General features: G+C 48.7%; 1 protein-coding gene across 2 annotated transcripts in view; it reads left to right on the forward strand.

The window, feature by feature from the left end:
- The window catches only part of LOC149351650 (uncharacterized), a 249,816-nt gene that overhangs the window by 213,587 nt on the left and 19,220 nt on the right, over positions 1-17,009 (forward strand). For both annotated transcript variants that reach the window (XM_089580986.1, XM_089580985.1), the window contains exon 4: positions 14,873-15,077. In XM_089580986.1, coding sequence (XP_089437112.1) covers positions 14,873-15,077 — 205 coding nt within the window. The remainder of the gene's footprint in view (positions 1-14,872; positions 15,078-17,009) is intronic.

The following is a 17,009-nucleotide window of genomic DNA, read 5'->3' on the forward strand; positions in this document are numbered from 1 at the left end:
ATCAGAGAAGATAAGAGCTTCTAAGCCAGCAATAAAAGCACTGGCGGAGGAAAATATGACTACCGGGTGCGCTAGTTCGTTCGTCCTAACAGTAGTTCCGGCCTTATAGTAGTTGAGGCCAATCGCAACTTGATTACTTGAGCCTAATTTTGTCGAAGACTGACAATGCTTTCTTCAGACGCGATGCGTGACTAGACGGCACGCAAAAAAAAAAAAAAAAAAAAACGAGAGCGCGAGCAGCTAACAATTGATGCAAGCCAGACAACTCTGGAATCGATGAGCATGCTCACGGTTCTCATTTTTTCGCACGTGATATCGAAGAGGTTAAAAATGAACAACTAAAACAATAAGCAACTTCGCCTCGCTTTTATCTCCCATATCTACTCGTGTTCAGTTTTAGATACTCGTCCTAACGGTCTCTGATATCGCGTGCATAAAAAGAAAACCGCGTGCTTGCTCATCGATTCCAGAGTTGTCTGGTTCACATCAGTTGCTCCCGTTTTCGTCCTGCGTTTACATTTTTTGTGCGTCATGTCGTTGCGCACCGTGTTTGAAGATGAACTGCCAACTGGCCCAAAGTTTCACGCTCTTGCTGTTTAAAATGCTTGAAAGTGCAAAGCCTCACTAATTAGTTCATTACTGTAAAATGACAAAACGACCTTACATTTAACGTCAGGCAAAACACGCAAACTTTGTAGTAGGTTATAAGAATACTCTTTGCGATGTAAAATTTTTAATCTAACTTTTAATGTGCACCGAAGTACACATAATGGCAAGAGTAGAAACTTGGGCGAGTCGGTAACTCTGATTCATGGTATGTGAGGTAGCGCGAAACGGGACAAGGGACAGAGAAAGACGCATACAGCACAGGCGCTAACTTCCGACTGCCAGAAACCTAGGCGACCAAGACGAACGTGAACCGTGAGGGCAAACAGGCGTATGTGCCAGGAAAAAATAATAAAAATTAGGTGAACGAGGAACAACGGACAAACGACTCAGCGATTATTTAAGAAGGCCAGCTCTCTTCTGGACAGGGAGATAGGCGGCTTGCTGACGCACTTATCATCCAAGGCAGCGATACGCGCTGCTTCAATAATTTCACGTGTTAACTGATCCCGGTGTCTGACCACGATCGAGCACTTATCCAAAAATGGCACACAACCACACTCCTTACGGTGAAAAGCCAGATTGCTGCCGGTCGAAGTTTTCAAGATGTTTTTGTGTTCACGAAGCCTATCATTCAAGCAACGACCAGACTGACCAACATACCGTTTGCCACATGAGAGTGGGGTCCCATAAACAATGCCTTCAGTACATTTTACGAACTTTTTTCTATGATTAATGGTGCACTGCAGCTTTTGGGGACGTTTACCGGCGAGCAAAGTGTTTTTGAATAGCGCGCTTAGTTTTTCAGGGGCTTCTTGAGATTGTGGGACAGAATGAATGTAGGGAATGACGGCAAGTTTGCCTCTCTTTCTTTCTGAAGGCACAGACGGTAGTTGATCTTCCTGGCGCTTCTTCTTCAGTATGCCTTCAGCGACAGAAACACAGATATCAGCTGGGTAGCCTGCTTCATGGAACCTTGCGTTTTGTTCGTGAAAGCTCTGGCTGCTGAGGTGGGGGCATGACTTTTCCCGGAAATTTTTCAGTCATATATTAATAATGCCTCGTTTTACGGGTTTAGAATGTGCGGATGTGTAGGAGAGTAGAGGTTTGTTAGCGCGAGGTGAATAGCTCAACTTACGTGGTTGTCCTGGAATTTAAAACGAATATCAAGAAAGCGGATCTGATCTCGTTGTCAGTTGGCATTTCGTTAGTCAATAGTAGCGGTGAAAAACACTCTTGTAGAATGGCTGAAATACCGGAGTCAACCTGCTCTAAGCGCGACGGCGTACACTCAACCAGGAAAAGAAAATCGTCCACAAAACGAAAGATTCTGACCGCATGTGGGCTGGTAAGCCGCTCTTGGAGGCTCTTGTCAGGAGATGCCAGATACAGGTCGCCAAGTACAGGGGCCAGAGAATACCCAATGTATATTCCCTCTTTCTGGATGTGTGCAGCGCCTTGCCAATTAATGAAGGTGGAACGGAGATAGAAGTGTAACAATTCTAGTAAACTGCTGACGGACAAATCGGATTCATTCTGAACTGACACAGCACCAAAATGATGGATGGAATCTTCGACTATGGTGAGCAGGTTATGATGGGGCAAGGAGTAATAAAGATCTTCCACATCGGTGGAGAAACCTAGAAGGCTCATGTCAGAAAGCGATTTCACAGCATTTCACACTTCCACTGAACTACGTACCAGAAATGGGTCATTAATCGTCAACAAATTTATTTTTTCTTTTAGAAACATGGCGATTGACTTCTGCCAAGTGTCCTGTTCGGAAATGGTTACCCTTAAGGGTACGCCAGCCTTATGCGTTTTTGAGCTGAAAAACACTTCTAGGAAGAGGCGCTTACCATTTTCAATGCTACTAGCTACTCTCTAGAGATTGAGCTTGAGACGAAGTTTTTTAGCTTGAGCCTTAAGTTTGGGAAGCGAAACATTTCTTCCACATTTAAACACTTCTGTTACGGCATTTTTTACTTTTTCATTGAATACACCGTGGGGAAAGACAGCAAAGCCGCCACCTTTGTCAGAGGGGATGACGTAATGCGACTGTTCAGCTAGGCAGGGCACGAAACGATCAATATTGACTTTTGAAGGGCGAGGCATACAGTACAATAGGGCATCGACGCCATCGCAGGTGCGCCTGCCAAAGTCCTCTTTGTCGACTAGGCGAGATACACGTCGCACCATGGAAAGTAGCTCATGCGGGGTCTTTCGAAGTCTCCCTTGCAAACTCCCTTGGGTCCAAGAGACAACACCCGTCAGAGGTCCTCAGGAAGGGCTTGAATGATAGTCTTCGTGAGCACAAAACAACTTGAAAACTTCTACTGACAGCAATCTGGCTTTGCACTGTAAGGAGCGTGGTTGTGTGCTATTTTTGGATAAGTGCTCGATCGTGGCCAGACACCAGGATCAGTTGACGCGTGAAATTATTGAAGCAGCGTGTATCACTGCCTGGCCGTTGCTTGAATTATAGGCTTCGTGGACACAAAAATTACTTGAAAACTTCTGCTGGCAGCAATCTGTCAGCAGTTTTTTAGAATTGTTACAATTTTATCTCCGTTCCACCTTCACTAATTGGCAAGGCGCTGCACACATCCAGAAACACGGAATATGCATTGGGTCTTGTCTGGCCCCTGTACTTAGCACCAGTAACTGGCATCTCTTGACAGAAGCCTCCAAGAGCGGCTTACCAGCCCACATGTGGTCTGAATCTTTCGTTTTTGTGGACGACTTCTTTGAAAGCCAGAGCTTTCACGAACAAATCGCAAGGTTCCATGAAGCAGGCTACCCAGCTGATATCTGTGTTTGTGTCACTGCAGGCATACTGAAGAAGCGCCAGGAAGATCATCGACCGTCTGTGCCTTCAGAAAGAAAGAAAGGCAAAATTGCCGTCATTCCCCACAATCATTGCCTGCCCCACAATCTCAAGAAAATTGGAACGAAAGCGAATGTTCGCGTGGTCCCTGAAAAACTAAGCGCGCTTTCCAAAAAAAACTTTACCCACCGATAAACGTCCCCAAAAGCTGCAGTGCACCATTAATCATAGAAAAGAAGTTAATAAAATGTACTAAAGGCATTGTTTATGACATCCCACTCTCCTGCGGCAAACGGTATGTTGGTCAGTCTGGTCGTTGCTTGAATGATAGGCTTCGTGGACACAAAAATTACTTGAAAACTTCGACCGGCAGCAATCTTGCTTTGCACCGTAAGGAGTGTGGTTATGTGCCGTTTTTGGATAAGGGCTCGATAGTGGCCAGACACCAGGATCAGTTAACACGTGAAATTATTGAAGCAGCGCGTATCGCTGCCTTGGATGGCGTCAGCAAGTCGCCTATCTCCCTGTCCAGAAGAGAGCTGGCCTTCTTAAATAATCGCTGAGTTGTTTGTCCGTTGTTCCTCGTTCACATAATTTTCATTATTTTTTTCCGGGCGCATGCGCCTGTTTGCCCTCACGGTTCACGTTCGTCTTGGTAGCCTAGGTTTCTGTCAGTCGGAAGATAGCGCCTGTGTTGTGTGCGTCTTTCTCTGTCCCTTGTCCCGTTCTGTGCTACCTCACATACCATGATACACATCATCGCTCCCACCACGATACTCGTTTTGTGTTTTGCCCTCAAAAAAGCTTTTGATCATAGTTCACAACATAAAAAATGATGCCTACACATGTGTTACCCGAACAGTAGAAGCCCCTTATGTTTAGGAACCAACACGCAGAAAAACATAATTTTTTCTTGGCATTTGAAAGAATTAAGCGCTACATTTCCACTACAGTACCTTTTAACGCCGAACGAGCTTGTAGATTACAAAAACGCCACCCTAGGCGTGAATGCGAAGCGGCCCATCTTTGAGGAAAGTGCATTGGAACACTGGCGAACAGTAATTCTCATTGTCTAAGATTACACACCAATCATTCATCCTTTTACCTTTTTTATGCTTTTTTGGTTCATTTGCACCATATTTTTAAAGTTTTGCAGTGAAGGTGCCTATTTTGACGACGTTTCTATTTCACGCGCTGAAATAAAAAGACCGCGCTTTCACTCCTTGGTCTGCGAGGTGTAATCACAGCCTTTCCTGGTCGCAAGTTCCCTGATATGCGCTTTAAAAACATGTCGAAGCAATCGTGTAAACGTCGCTGCACCTGTAATTATACTGAGCAAGCCTCCGCAGCAGTTATGACGAGAGTGGTATCTCGAAGTTCCCTCGTGCAGGTCCGCTAAGCGACGTTCCTCTACCATTTTCTAGAATTACGACCGCCAGAATGCCGCAAGAAGCCTCGGCAATATCAGAGGGCGCGCGAATCCCCGAAAAAGAAAAGTGCGCGACGAATAAAGGGGCAAGGCTTTTCCCAAACGCTTCTCGGGTTCCGCAGTGCGCGGAGATCACCCGCAATCAGCGTCCTCGAACATCTCGCGGACGAAATCGAGGCCGACATTCAAGTCGCCGCGCCATTAGCTTCGTCGGCTCTAAAACACGTCGAAACGCACCGCGCTTCGCGCCAAAGGTGAGCGCCGAAAAGCGCGCACTGGGGCACGTCGTCTCTTTTCATAACCAGGCCCTAATGAAGCGGCCGGAAGAGCCGGCCGCATCGTCCGCTCGTCCCGCGAGGTGTCGCCGGAGGGCGCGTTGTGCCACAGGCTTTATTTGGACCGACTGGCGCTCTCTTGGGTTGCCGCCGAGTCAGCGGTATTGGGACAAAGCCAGCCTGCCTTTCACGGAGTCGCAGCCGACCGCTCGCAATGCGCAGGAGAGCGGCAACCACCCGCGAACGACGCGTTCGCTGCCTGCAACGTCGTACATGCGCGAACGTAGCTGAGCTGCGTTACTCCTCCACAGTGTTTTTTTTATGGACAGTCCTTAACGAAACTTGTCTCTTTTTTTCTCGTTTACAAATTGCCCTAAACCGTTTTACATCCATTTTTGACAGGCTACGTAATCCAAAAAACAAAAAAAATTTAGAGGGGTTAAACGCTGCTGAACCGAATGTCGCCCGATAACTGCGGTGATATAAGACACAACGCTAGCTTCAATGTTTTATTATGACCTTGCGCGGCCGGGAGCTTTGTCTGTTGACGACCGGGCGTTGCATCGAACACAACCAGCGTTCCGTTGAATGCATCAGATTGCACCGGAATTTCATGCATAACCCACTTGAATGCACTGCGCATGCGATGCCGGCAGACGCTTTCCGGCCCCACTTGGTCAAGGTGTGTGACGTCACGGAGGGAGTACGCAGCAAACCTGGGATGCCTCCTTTTCTCCTCTCCGCAACGCGGCGATGGCGACAGAGCGCACATCTGCCGGAGCTCTCCGCGGCAGCGCGCGCATCTGCTTGGATGCCACTACCCTCCTCCTCCTCTCTGCGGCGCGCGCGGCGTACGTTACTGCCCTATCCACTCCTCTCCATAGCAGTTGGCACCCGCGGCGTACGTGACTGGAAACACGTGTGACTCGTTAGAGGTCAAATTGCAGAGCCAGAGGTCATACGCTGAAACTCGCTGGAGGGGGGTCATGATAGGAGTAGAGCTATCGCTCCAAAACAAAATTTACTACTCTGCCATAGAGAAACAACGCCACGAGAGTGTGCGACTTCAGTGGGAAGAATTGCGGGTGATTTAGTGGTATGCTTCCTTAGAGAACTGTTCTATTCTTTCACGGCAAATATAACGAAGACACGCTTCCCCTGTTTGTATCATGCTACTACACGTCCATGCCCTAAGCGCTGCAGCCCTAAGAGTACTATCAAGGACATTTCACTTTTTTCCCCGAGTGTTTCGGCTGTTCTCAAGCATTTCAAGTATCTAAAAACCTCCTGGCCCTTCAACTACCCTCTCGTGTGCGAAGTATAGTCGGGGTATTTAATCCGCTCCAAAGCATTCTATGTGGCTCGAGCGCCTCGCTAAGTGTTTTCCTTCAGCATTAATTCAAATTCAGCCGGCGAGAGCGCCGGCCCGAGCACTGCCAACGTCTCCATCACGTCTCCGCCGGATGATAACCCCGCTTACCTCGCTAATGGCACGTTGTGCGGCGCGCGGATTCATTTCGGAGGGCCCCATCGCGTCAGCCGCGGCGCCGCCGCCGACCGGGCTTGACAGGGCGCGTGTGGCCCGTGCATGGAGACCGCCGTACACTTCAGGGGAGGGGGGGGGGGAGAGTACATACCCCCTCCTCCCCCCTTCGCGTCCGCCGAAGAACCCCGCGAGCCAGAAAACTAACTTTGAAAGGCGGCAGCTTTAACGTTGCCCATAATTGGATCCCTCCACTCCGCGAACCGCGCGCAGCCACGACGCGCAGTCTTAACGCTGCCTTCGTTATTTCCACCGCGGCTTTCCGCGGGCGGGTAAAGAGAAAGAGAGAGAGAAAAAAAAGTGGAATAAAGCTGTCGCGGCCAATCACGAGACCGGAACCACTTTGCTCCGGAAAACCGAGCCATTTTGACTGCTTTGAACTCGCGCTCAGCGGTGGTCTTTCCCGTTATCGCCCCCTCCCCTCCCTCATCCCTTTCTGCCCTTCCAACCGGTGCCTTTGCTTCCTTACCCGCCACCGCTCCCTTTTTCTTCCTTTTTCTCTTCGACGACATTAAGTGGTAAAGGCAAACGAACGGCGAAAAAGTCAAATTTGCGGTCGCTTTCTCTCCGCCGCATGTTTTGCATGTGTTTGCATATTCAAGTCTTTAGGGATGCGGTGCGCCACTGACGTGAGGCGAATGCTGGCGCTGCGCTGACGACAGTCGGTGGCTAAAGAGTCCTGTCGTATGCAGTCAACTCAGCCGTGCTTCCTTTTTTTCGATCCGCATTTGAATGATCTCAAAGTGCGACGTAGCCTGAAAGGAAAAATAAGATAGGACGCTACGTCTCAAGATCGTTATGCCCTCCGGCATGCGACTGGATGCCGGCACAACTTTTGATGTCGAAGATGCGGCAGGCACGGCGGTGGTGCCTGGCTCTGAAAACACCGCAGCGGAAAGAGCCGCACATTAAACATGCTGCTACTGTGGCAAAATGAAAAGTGCCTGCTCCAGCTCTTCCACTGCTCAAGGCCTGCGCCGAGAAGACACTGCCTGGTAGGCGTTCCGTCGAGTCCCCTGAGAGCCAAATCCGGGAATATTCGGGGCAGCTAACGGAAAGGCCTGGCGAAGCATTCGGAAAGCGCATTAACCTAGTGCAGCTTACAGCAGCAGTATAACCTTTAGAAAAAAAGACACGAACCTTCGTGAGGCTTGTTTTAAAATTCAGCAACTTAGGCAGTGTCCGGAAAGTAACACACCAGCTCTAAAATACCCCGAACGTCAGCTTCCACTTCGTTTGCCCATCTTGGAGCCCACATCATTTCCTTTTTCGTCAGCGCATTTCCTTGAGCTTCTGATTCCGGCTGGGACATTCATCCTCGCAAACTGTTGAATTTCTTTGCGAAGCTTGCGGGGCCAATTCCGTACGTGCAACCCTGAGAACTTGTTCAGGTATGGCCGTACCAATGCTGAAAGGTGATGCCCGTTTGGACTTCTTGGACGCCCAAAAATGCCGCACGGGTAAGAGCCGCGATCAACGAAAATTGTCGATCAACAGGCAGGTGACTATCAAAGGTGCTAGGAATCTCACGCAATTCCGCTTCTGAAATTTAGACACAGAATTTAGGCCCGGCACTAGAACACAAACGACGATAGTTGTGTAAAAGCTGTGACTGACTCTTCCGCTACGAAAATGCGCCTATACTTTCATTACGTCTCGTGCAGGGTTCTCGCGGACATCGCCTAGACCTGTTATCCCTTCCTCGTTTTTTAAACCCAGAAATGCAATTTAATGCAAAAGCTCAAGCCTCATTTGAAAAGCAAAGTATTTCGGGCTGGAAGAGAAGAAAATGTGACGTGGCAGCTGGTGACCTTGAGAAACTTAACTTTCCAGTATGCCACAGGAGCAGGTGGAATGATGGGAGGGAAATTGAATATCAGCGGTCGTATTCCGTTTACATTTACATATTTTTATTTTAACTCCAAGAGATTCGTGTGTGTCGTTTGGCCAGCTTAATTCTACGGCAAGGCGGACATTATATACATGCTAGAGCTCACTAATGAGACAATTATTACCTCTAAACTGAACTAATAAATTTTTATTTTTGATGTTTGGGGGACAGTGTAATACTGAGAAGTTGAAGGTCGTCCACATCGAAGATGAACCAAGTTTTTAAATTTTATTTTCCAGCGATGTCGTTCGAAATATCGGACGTAAAGATTGAGCTTTTCAAAGGTCCTTGAGTTGACTGTCGCACGTTGCAGATTTATAAAGTGGCGTTGCTCGCATTTCTAATGCACAAATACAGATGCGGTTTGAGAATTTTCTGACCTAGAAGCATTTAACGTGATTTCGGCGATGATACTATTTGCAGCGACACCTTTTTGTACATGTACAACGCGGGAAAGCCCACTCAACGAGCTTTGAAATGCGTAATTTTGGTGTTCGATATTTTGAACGACATTGCTGACAAAGAAAATTTAAAAACTAGGTTCACCTTCGGTGTTGACGGCCTTAAATTTCACAATATTATCTTGCTCCCTGAAATAAAAAATCTCAATTGACAGCTTAATTTTAGTTAATTAATAGCCTAATTACCGAGCTCTAATACTTACATAATGTTCACCTTTCTGTAAAATCCACCAGCGCAGACGGCACCGACGTGCCCCCGACTGTTTTTAAAATAAAGTCTGCAAATATAAAAAAAAATGGCTGAGGCTTAACTTGGTTAAGCCTGGAGAATGCGAAGCATAATCGTGTCGCGTAATTTGGAGGCGCACAACCACAGCGACGGCGCGAGGTGGGCCCCCGTTTCTCCACTGTCGTGACGTCATCGTGTCACGTGGTGTGACGTCATGTATCACGTGATTTGGAGGCGCACAACCACAGCGACGGCGCGAGGTGGGCCCCCGTTTCTCCACTGTCGTGACGTCATCGTGTCACGTGGTGTGACGTCATGTATCCCGTGGTGTGAGGTCATGTATCACGTGATTTGGAGGCGCACAACCACAGCGACGGCGCGAGGTGGGCCTCCGTTTCTCTACCGTCGTGACGTCATCGTGTCACGTGGTGTGACGTCATGTATCACGTGATTTGGAGGCGCATAACCACGGTGAAGGACTGAAGTGGCAGCTAAAGTAGTATGCTTCGCATAAAAACCACCCTGCATTAGTACCCATTATCCATTTCCCATTCGGCCGCCGCGGTGGGTCAGTCGTTATGGCGATCGGCTGCTGACCCGAATGACGCGAGTTCGATCTCTGTCGCGGCGGTCGAATTTCGATGGAGGCGAAATTCTAGAGGCCCGTGTACCATGCGATGTCAGTGCACGCTAAGGAATCCCAGGTGGCCGAAATTTCCCGAGCCCTTCACTACGGCGTCCTTCATAGCGTGAGTCGGTTTGGGACGTTAAACCTCATAAACCAAATCAAACCATTTCCCATTTTATTTGGCGTTACGTCAGCGCGACGGCAATATCAGACGTGAGCAGCAAGCGGCAATCATGGAAATTACAAAGCAGCCGATTACCATGTCGAAGATAGCTCTCGCCGCGCGCGCGGCTTACCATAGGCTGCGATAAGATGTGAGGTCCGGCCACCTATCACCAAATGGTCAGGTCGCTTCCTATGGGTGCCGCGGCTACGTCATCGAACAACAGTGCCAGAGGAGCAAATGGAAGCGGAAGTAAAATTGGATATCATGGCTCATTATAAAATACGACCTTGGGAAAACTTTTTTGCCTTAGGTTGGTAATTCCAGAAAGAGAAGAGAAAATGCCAATACTTTTCGGACATATCGCGAACCCTTTCCCATTCTTGTTAGTGGCACGGCTTACTTTTGGACACAATGGATTGCGTAGCGCACAATTCGTGTGGCGTCCGCGAACAAATGTCCGATCTCTAGCTGATGATTTGTTTCGGAGAGCCTTGGAAAGGTGCAAACTTAAGAAGTAAAAACAGCAGTCCGGCACACTCAGCATGTTGTTTGTTTTATAGCTGACATGAGTGGATATGGGAGCAAGCGCAAACAGCCAAAAGCAGCATAAGTGAGCCATTGGGTTTTACAGCGAAGCAGAAACACTTTGTTTTAACAAAATTTTTGTTCTAATACGTAGTACGTAGGAATTTATTTAGTAGCTGTTAGAACACTAGTGGATTCTGAAAAGACCAAATGCACGATGCGTAGTGCTGACAAACACTTTTGAAGCCATTCTTGAGCAATTTGAAGTACATTGAAGAAAAGCTGTCCCTCGCTTGCTGTCCCAGGACCCCAAAGAGTGTTGCAAAAAAATTCAGGCTATCGGTTATGAAAGGTGATCAGAACGTTTCATGCTCTTCAGGACACTTTGATTCCAGCCTTGACCTGTGCAATAAAATATTACGATCTCGGATTACGGCATCGCCTTCAGAATACAATGCCTCTATCACTGAGCATATGTCTCCCCCAATGACCCGGCAATTGTATACAGTGATGTGGCAATATAGTGATGTGGCCCTGATGATGATGTCCATGTTGGTAGCCCTTTGGAACAGGTTGTCATTTTGTTCTGACCCACAAAAAAAAAAAAAGCTCTTGGCCATTTACTGGCGCCGCCATGCGGCCAGATGCGGCGCGTTGCCGCCCGCCTGGTTTCCTCGTTTTCCCTTGCTGGAGCGTCGGTTGGCCGAGTGGTGTATGCCGCGCTAGTGCTTGTGTGCCCTTTACGCTCTACCGGCTCTCGGTGACAATATGGAACAAATTATTGAGTCCAGAGGTTGCAAGGATACCACAAGATAGGGACAACAGGCCACCTTTTGTGGCGTACACCAGATTTGAAGGAAATGTTCCCCGTTTCTCGCACCCATCCCCTGCGCCTCTGCCCTCTAATAGTCCGTCTTGTTCTGCCTCAGCAAAGCAACAAGATGTCATACGGGAGTCAGAAAAAAATTACATTGGTCTCATCGTACGGCTACCAAGAAAGAGTGCTTCCCACGGGTATTCTCAAATAAGCCACGAATCATCTTCAGTCTGAAGCTGGCTAATGAACCCCGTCCGTAACTGTCAACATCTCTCTCATGTCTTTCTTCCATGGCAAAGTATTGCCTAAATAAAGTGTAGAATTATTCTGGACGAAATTCGTACCACTACAAAGAACACCAATGTCTTTGACTTAGTTTTTCTGATGTCCGTGGCATGCCATACTTTGGTTGCGAACTTTGGCGCGAGTGCCATAGACACTGACGCTTCTTGAGTCGCGTCTATTGCAAGCAGATAAATTTGACAGATATCACAGGTGTCTAAAGCTGTATATGTCTTATACAATCTATGATTAAGTGAACGCCTAAAAATAGCCTAAAGAATGAGCTCGTTGACAAAGAAAACTTGTTTAATTTTTCAATTCAGACTCACCTCATTCAGCTAATGGGGCGTGAGTGGAAAAAAAAAAAACCACTGGAGCAAGACATTGCAACCAATGTCGGGTGACCAGAGAAGCAATAAAGCGATGTGAACGAAGACACATTTAGCTTGACAAATAGATCCCAACTTAAGTAAAATTGTGGGGTAGGCAAGTCTGAAGAAATGTACCTGATGCTGAAGAACTAAGAAAATGCTAAAAAAAGTAAAGAATATATGACAGATAAGAAATTTACTGCCTAGAAAAAAAAACGAAAAACGCGTAGTGGTCACCATTATACGTCAAACACAACAATAACCAAGCTCTAACTTCATAAAAAAAACATCACTCAGACAAAGAAACTTGTAATACTGTAGAGGTCATTAAAGAAAATACTTTTTCGTGGTTTTTCTTTAACGAACCCACTTATACGTACCGGAAATAGCATTTATTCTCGTTTTGCGATTTTGAACTTTGAATATCGTGCTTTCACAAATTCTTTTTTAGACAAGACAACGCAGGCAGATGCAAGACAGGCTGGGTGCTCTCGCGGGAAGGAAAGACTGGTTCATTTCGTAAAGTAAGAGTTAAAGCGAATAAATGTTTGGCGCCGAGATTTGTCGACACTTGCACATCTGCTTCACACTGTATTCGGTACAGCAACAAGGACAGGACAAATACGAGGAAGGGGCAAGTTATTCGAAACGCGCAAGTTGCTCTCAGACGGATCAAGGCCCACGAGAGACAGAGGAGGCGGGGCTTACGAAAAGCAACAAGATGAGAAAAGCTGCTCGTGACGCGCTAACAAAACCGTGCTAAGGCTGTTTTCTCAGGCCCTCGTCTAGGGAACAGAAGCTGGAACGCTTCCAAAGGTCCAGCATATGCACGCACCGTCACACACGCACACACACAGACTGCGAAGTCATTAACCCTTCTCCGCCTTAAAAGAAGGCAGAGCCACATAAACAAACTTAGTGTAGAGAAGATAGCTTTACAGGGATGTCCACAGGGACCGCGTTTGACCGGTCGGCTGCGTTGTCGCTTTATCCGTGTGTGTAGGTAGCGTTGCCGTCGCAAAGTCATTGTTCTCCGTGGCAGGAAAGCAAGCGCCTCTGGGTGCTCTCTTCTTCTGGGCGCCAGGATGGGCGCGGTTCTGTCTTCGGCTCGCGCCACGGGACAGGGAAAATAGGCGGCGTCCGTGTTTTCCCTCGGATGCAGCACGAGGCCAATCCGGCCAGGGGACCCCCACTTGAGCAGCGCGTACTTAGCGCCGACGCGGCGCCATCGCGACGAGGACCCAGGGCCAGAGCCAATCGATGGCCTGTCCGGCTTACTCCGCGCGCTCCTCTTGGTACTCTCTTCGTCTTCACCGTCGTGGAGAGAGAGGGGTGCTGTTCTCATCCCGCCGCTCGTTTCCTCGTTTTCTTCTCCGCTGGCGACAGCTTCTTAGTGCGGTCCGGCGGAGGGGGCATCGCGTGTCCCGCCGACTCATCCTCGCCCTCGGCCCGTCTTGCTCGCCCCTCGGAGAGCCACTGCTTCCGCGCCGCCGAGGTTTGCCGCGGCGGCGAAGGACGCGGACCACGCAGCCAGCTCCCGTTACCCGCGGTGGCTGCTGCGCATGCAGACGCGAAACACGAGACCCGCGCCGGCTCATTGTTCGGCGGCGAGCTCGCTCACACGCGGGCGTACAGCCGTGTTCGCGGAGGCCGCCTCGGAAGCCAATCTCGGCCAGCTCGGGTGCAGCGCAGCTTTTGTATTCGCCACCGATGGGAACACTTCCATTATTCTCTACCCCTTTGGCTTCCTTAGCGCTCTTCTTCCCCTGTCTCTCTATCCTTGCTTTGCATTTTCGTCCCGCTTGGGCTCACATGTCCCAGCTGGTTAGGGCGTCGATGTAAGATGCCGCAACACTCCTTTCGCTTGCCTTTCTTCACTGGGTTTGGTGAGCGCGTGCGCGTTTTTGAGCACCTCTATCTGCCCTTTTAGCAACGAAATAAACAGAAGCATTATTCTAGATTGAGCTCAATAAATCTAACCTTAAATTACATAGCCCCGGTACTTGTGCGTTGCCCAAAGATGTCCTTTGCAGCTTGCGGTGAATCGGAAAAGCAGTTTTCCTTTTCGCTCGTTTTTGACAACAATTTTTCTCGCAGCGGAACGTTTCATCGCAAAATATATATCTGCAGACTAACGTTAAATGCGCGAGAATGTGCAATAGTATCACAGCAGTTAAAAGAACAGCGGACCTCCGAAGACTTAACATTACACTGCAAGCACCTTAGAACTACGTAAAGCTCGAATGCTATATCGACATTGCTCTATTGAACTTCGCAAGAGCTTCTCATCTCTAACGAAAAACGGAGGCTGCATATTGCAACCATTCTCCTCTCAGTAGATTATTTTGCTCTTCTTAGCAGCGGTATCTGCCATTGGCAGCATCAGGGCTAGCAGCTGCCAAGCGGTGTCAGTAGCCGACCCCAAATGCGGGGTGGCCCACTGGACGAGAAGCGAAAGTATAGCAAAGAAAAACAATTGTTACAAAATATGCTTCACTTTTTTTAGTTGACCTTTGCAACGTCTCTGTTACTGTTACACTCTGGAACAGCCGTCCGCTGTACTTTTGTTTATCTTCATTTATGTTTGTGTGGTTGTTTTATTTATCCTAAACTTTGAACGCTCTAGATTTTCCTGAATTAACTTCCAGGGCAGGGCAGAATTTTCCTCATGCGTCCTCTTCCTTTCACCCGTTTATTTTTATGTGTATTGCGAACCAGAACCTATATGAAGAGAGTAGAGCTCCTTTAGCCATCTAACGCGTCTCTGTCTCAACAGGCTCCCTTGAAAACGCACTGACAATCTCGGGGCGCTCGATGCGCAGGCGATGGTGAAGGACGTGACCTGCCTGGACACACAGTACTGGGTGCTGCTGGAGCTGCCCCGCCAGGAGAAGCAGGAGCAGGTGAACGCGTACGTGCTGCGCGCCTGCGCCACGCTCGAGAAGGCGTCCGAGTCCAGGACGCAGGACGCTGCCGCCAGGGCCAGCGCCGACGAGGAGGCCCGCGAGAGAAAGCAGAGGCTCGACGGTAAGTCACCCTGTTGCTCCCGTGGGGCGCAACCCTACGAGCAACACCGTGGCCTCCGAAATCACTGTCGAGTGAGACCCCCGCGCAGCGTTCATTTGTCTCGGAGGGCACGGCCACAGCCGCCTATGAGACTTGAATAAAGAAACCAGTCACGCGATGAAGGACAATGAAGGGATGAGGCACACATTGCTACTGGAACTAAAAAATGTACAGCCTTTGTCAAAAGTAACCAGGCTGCGTGGTTTGCTTCTCATTCGTATAACAGAGCCCTCACGGCTTTCCTAAAAATCAAGAAGTTCTTTGAAGGTGAGAACAGGGGTTCTGCTCACCGTACAGATATTTAGAGCTTGAGGGCTGGTATAATAGCTTTAATATACGACTGAGAAGAAAAACGTGCCGCCTGGTTACTTTTGACAAAGACTGTACTTTATTGAAACGAGTCCGTCTTTTAAGAAAACCAGCAGAGACCATGTACCAACCGACCGAGATTGCAACTCTTCTCTTCTGCCTATTAGACATTGTGGATCTGGGCGGTCTAATGCTATAGCTGCAGTGAGCCTTTCTCCTTCCTGACCGCGGGCTCAGAAGGCAAAGCGCTAGTGCTGTTAAACTCGGACTCATCTGCTGCCTATAAGCGAACAAAGCTAACAGCATCTAGCACGGGCGGTGGGTGAGGCTCCCGGTCTCAATGGGTTTTTTCATCTTTTAATGTTACCTAATAAAGCGCGCATCCGTGCTAGAACACTGGCTTAATGGGGTGTTGGATGCGTCTCAATATGCGCGTATATGCATATTTTGTCCTTCCTCTCCAATCGTTGGCTGAATCACTTACAGACATATGACTTTAACATACAAATTACCAATGCTGTAAACAGTATATTTCGGGCTGATGAGCTTACCTAGTAATTAATATGACCACCGTTTTGAAATCCAGGCAAATGTCGCCTGCTGTGCTTCTAGAAAAGAGCCTACCCACCGCAGGAATGAATGGAAGCAAGAATAATAAGTCAGGGATTACTGAACGGCTAAATTTGACTGTTTAAAGCTTTGTTGCGCGAGCTGGAACCGCAATGCAGAGTGTTTTCGTACTTATTTCACTCTAGCAAAAAGTGATCAGTTCCGAAGCGCATCTGCAAGTAATCAAATATTCCGCGAGTAGCATTGCTTAGGAACAAGCAACATATGGGCGTGGAATGCGCATTTGACTTTGCGTACCTTCGCGAAGTCAAAATGGCAAACTTTGAATTAGGTGACCGTCTCGCTCGTTCCTTTAAACTTACCTTAAGGCGCAAAAACAAGGTCAAACACAGTTTCACCACACGCGACTTCCTTCCTCGGTTCATTCGCAGTTATCTCCTGCTACCGATTCACTCGGCGCACAGTTCTCACCACGCTGAAGCCAGAACACTCGTCTGCTTTCAATTTAGGCGCCGCAACGCCGGATGAACGAGCAAGCGTCCACTCCTCTCTGTCAAGATCGACCACACTCTGGACTTGGGCATAGAATTGTCACGTTCATCTAAGAAGTGGTCAGGGTGGACGAACAGAGGGAGAAGCGGTGTGGCAGGTAGCGTGCCCACGTTAATTAGGAATGACTGCTCCTAGACCCTCTAAGTGCGGCCAGCAGAACTTCTTGGCTCTCTCTTTTTTTTTTTTCGTTCGCATTGTCTCCGGCGGAGTTTCTTGGGAAGGAACCTGACGATATTGGCTCGAGTCGCGAGCTTCGAGCAACAGTTGGAACGACGTGCGGCGCTCGGCGTCGAGCGTGCGCGGTGTCCGTGCCCGAGCAGCCGGCGCAAGGAGGAAAAGCCTCCCTCGCTCGGCAATCAGAGCAGAGCCCCGGGGGTAAGGCTCCGCGATTCGTTACCCGGCTTCGAGGCAGCCGGGGAATGCGAGCCCACTGGCGCCAGCGTCGCGCACGTCTGTAGCACG

Source organism: Amblyomma mixtum, chromosome 3 (genome assembly GCF_055824585.1).
Source record: "Amblyomma mixtum isolate Tamu chromosome 3, ASM5582458v1, whole genome shotgun sequence".
Lineage (NCBI taxonomy): Eukaryota > Metazoa > Arthropoda > Arachnida > Ixodida > Ixodidae > Amblyomma > Amblyomma mixtum.